Source organism: Octopus bimaculoides, chromosome 12, assembly GCF_001194135.2.
Source record: "Octopus bimaculoides isolate UCB-OBI-ISO-001 chromosome 12, ASM119413v2, whole genome shotgun sequence".
Lineage (NCBI taxonomy): Eukaryota > Metazoa > Mollusca > Cephalopoda > Octopoda > Octopodidae > Octopus > Octopus bimaculoides.
Genome location: NC_068992.1, coordinates 63,267,756 through 63,271,778, shown reverse-complemented (window position 1 = coordinate 63,271,778; position 4,023 = coordinate 63,267,756). Strand labels below are relative to the sequence as shown.

Sequence of the window (4,023 nt, the reverse complement as noted above, 5' to 3'; positions counted from 1 at the left end):
ACACACACACACACACACACACACACACACACACACACACACACACACACACAAACCCACAACAAAAGATGACAAAAGCATTAAGGATTAACATCAATTAAGGGGAGATATTACTATTTTAAAGGACATAACAGAGGATATATAACAGAAATTAGAGAAATAAATAAATAATAATAAATATATAGAATCCCCAATAGCGGGGCTGTCCGCGTAGGGTAATCGGGGTAAACCCCACACAAAAATCCCCAATTACTCTGCCATCTCCAAAGCGTGGGAAAGTGCCCCCTTCCAGTTTCTTTCCTCCTGCTTAGAAAAGCATGTTCAGAGTTGATCCATTCAGCCTCACCAGTCCTACCACAGTCGACCACCTCTTCATAAACACACTACGAACCAGTGGAAGACACGCGAGATGTCGAAATATTGCTCCCAAGATAACAAATGGCACTCTTCTTTTAATTTTGACTCTATATCGGAGGAGTTACCTCAATCCTTTCTATATTAATAATAATAATAAAAATAATAATAATAATAATAATAATAATAATAATGATGATGATGATGATAATAATAATAAATAATTATAATAATAATGATAATAATAAAAATAATAGTAGTAGTAGTAGTAATAATAATAATAATAATAATCCTTTCTACTTAAGGCACAAGGCTTGAAATATGGGGGTGGGGTATAGTCGAGTACATCGACCCCGGTACTCAACTGGTACTTATTTTATTGAACCCCGAAGGATAAAAGTCGAAGTCGACCTCGGCGGAATTTGAACTCAGAACATGGAGACAGACGTAATTCCGCTGTACTATCGATTCTGTTAGCTCACCGCCTTAATAACAACAATAATAATAGCTTCGAATTTTGGCGCAAGATCAGCAAATTCGGGGATCTAAGTAGTTTAAACCGATCCTCAGTGCATAACTGGTACTTATTTCATTGACCGCAAAACGATGAAAGGCAAGACGGACGAAATGCTTCTGACCATTTTGTCCGGCATGCTAACGATTCTTCATTCTTTTCTACTCTAGGCACAAGGATAAAAATTTTGGGGGAGGGGACCAGTCGATTAGATCGACCCCAGTACACAACTGGTACTTAATTTATCAACCCTGAAAGAATAAAAGGCAAAGTAAACGTCGGCGGAATTCGAACTCAGAACGCAAAGACAGACGAAATGCCGCTAAGCATTTCGCCCGGCGTGCTAACGGTTCTGCCACCTTGCCACCCTTGGAGTTCCATAAATAGTAACAGAGAATAAACAATACAGCACCGGTTCCCCGCTGTTATGCAATCTCATTTCTTCAAGTGTTATAAATCTGACATGTTTATGCATGACAGGGTGTGCCACGGGTTATATTCTGTCTGTGTGTCAGCCCGTGTATGTGTTTGACAATGTATGGGGGCGTCTATGGATGTGTGAGTTTATGTGTGCGTCTCTCCCTCTATATATATGTGTACGTGTAGTTGTGTTATTGTCGTAGCTGTTCTTTAGCTCGAGGTCAACTATAATTAAGATCAATTGTCAACAATGTGCCAGCTGTGACCAACTTGTCTGTTTTTTCTCTATATGCAGGGAGCTAAGGTCCACATTACTTCGTTCAGCTCTTCCCTCCCTATGTAGCATAGGCCATCGACAATTTTTCTTCTCCGTTCTTGACTCTGGGCTGTCTTTCCCTGAAAGGCCTTCCCTTCCCAGATATTGGTGGCTTTCAATTGTCATTGAGGCTTCTGTAATTTGTTTTTTTTCCCTAGGTAGGGGTGTCGGCCCCACGGAAATTCTTTCTGGAAAGAAGTGGCTCATATTAGTCTGGTGCCTATGGCGAAAGAAATTTTTAGGTGGACGAGGCTGAAAGGATACAGAAAAGACACCACTTTCCTCTTTCCTCTTCGATCAAGCACTCATCGATTTCTTCAAGTTCCTTTTGGAAAGGAAAGTGAAGTAGGAGAGGGAAAGTGCTGCCTCCTGGTGAATTTGGGAAAAAATGGGAGACTGTGGGAAAAATGGTTCAAGTGAATAACTTTACTCTAAATATGTGCCTGTAGATTAGAGGGCAGGAGAGAGGGGGATCATACCTTTGAAGGTCAGGGTGATCCTTAATCAGTGAAATCCCTTGATTGCCCCTCCTGTACCAGAAGAGCTGTGTCATTCATGTTATCCCATACTTTGTATACTTTTATCGCATTTCACTGTCTTTTTTCATTTCTCCCTCTGCATCCTTTATGTAAATCCTCGTACAAATAGTTTGTCCTTGTGATTTCCCTCACATTTTGCGCTTCTTGCATAGATCATTTTCAGTTCCTTTTTGAACATTCCAAGTGCCCCTACAATCACTGGTATTGCAACCGTCTTGAGAGGTCATGTTTTTTTTTGTTTTTTTTCGATTTTTTTTTTCAATGAGCAAATCTTTATATTTTCTGAGCTTGTCAAATTCTTTTGCCGAGTTATTATGATTTCACGGAATAATCAAGTCGATCAATAAACATACTTTATTGTTTTGGTCTTTCACAACAATATCCGGTTTGTTAGCTTTGATGGTTCAGTCTGTATGTACTGGAAAGTGATATTATTATTATTATTATTATTATTGAGTGAGAGAGTAGTGCATGCCATCAAAGTGATACTGGGGTAAAATATACGAAGCCCATTATACCCATCATGACTACCCGTCTGATAAGGGTACACCAGGCACATGTATCACAACCGTATGTGCGCGACATGGTAATATCATTTCAAGATAAACAGCGAATGACCTTGCAGGAGGGCCCAGCTAGAATTTTCTTCAGGTCGAGTAGCCCATCCCGTTCAAATGAACCTTAAATAATGGTTGTTTAAAAATGTCGAATGAAACACCCATGTTTCCAAAGGTGGTTTATCTAAACTCCAAAGAATTCCTTTCAACACATGGCTATGATACTCCCCCACTATTTCTGCTCGTGATCAGAGATGCACATATCGTCAGCCACGAAGGGACATGCTCAATTGGTTAAGGTCAAAACAGCTGTCAAGCAAATCTGTGGTATTGAGCAAAATATTTACTGTGACCTTCTTTTATACCAAGACAAAACAATGTACATGATAACACTTCCAATCAGTTACAATGAGAATCTGTGAGAGCCACTGCCTGGTACTGCATCCGGGACATTATTATTATTATTATTATTATTATTATTATTATTATTATTATTATTATTATTATTATTATTGTTGTTATTATTATTATCACTTTTTATTTTGAACTCGACAAAGACAGGCTTATTATCGAAATATCGTTTAAACAATAAAATAACTTTTACAATCGAATCGCGCTCTTCGTCTTGACTATTATTATTATTATTATTATTATTATTATTATTATTATTATTATTATTATTATTATTATTATTATTATCATTTTTAAAATTTTTATAGGATGCCAAAAATCAAGTAATGACCACAAGTGTTTGGTTAAAGCACGTAAGTTATTATAATTTACATTCTTTAAAATAATGTCTTAAAACAATTTCTCGTTTTCTTGTCTTGAAAGAAATAATAAAAGAATATAAACCGGAACTGTTTAGTTTTATATTATCGACTTCATAAGAATTTGGAAGCTTCGAGAATGTGAAATAAGCCTATTGTGGAACTGTGAATCTCGAAGCAAATAAAGCTATATATTATAGCATCAAATATCAGATTAAAAATCTTTTAGATAGTAAAAAGGTTGTCATGTTTCCAGATGTGGGTTCGCGTCCCAGAGGAAACCTTTTAACCCACTATTTACAAGCTAATATTTATAGCTCTATCTTCTTCGAGATTCAGCGTTCCATAAAGATTTAATTTTATATTTGGTAGTCGCATCATCGTCTGATCTAATAGATGCCATTAGTGGAATTCCTTTTGCTGTTATAATCATTCAGAATGCACTTCCGGTTTCCTCTTCATCCACAATGCTTCACAAACGTATCGCCCACTGTTTTCTTCGCTGGGGTTGTGATGGCGGAACGGCTTAGATGATAAAGATGGAAAGTAGAGT

General features: G+C 37.2%; 1 protein-coding gene across 2 annotated transcripts in view; it reads left to right on the top strand.

Annotated features, from left to right (window-relative positions):
- Positions 1 to 4,023, top strand: part of LOC106877372 (acetylcholine receptor subunit alpha-like 1) — a 56,139-nt gene that overhangs the window by 46,537 nt on the left and 5,579 nt on the right. The window contains exon 2 of one of the 2 annotated variants that reach the window (XM_052972222.1): positions 3,420 to 3,464. The exons of the other annotated variant lie outside the window; for it this stretch is intronic. Coding sequence (XP_052828182.1) covers positions 3,420 to 3,464 — 45 coding nt within the window. The remainder of the gene's footprint in view (positions 1 to 3,419; positions 3,465 to 4,023) is intronic. 2 annotated transcript variants of the gene reach the window in all.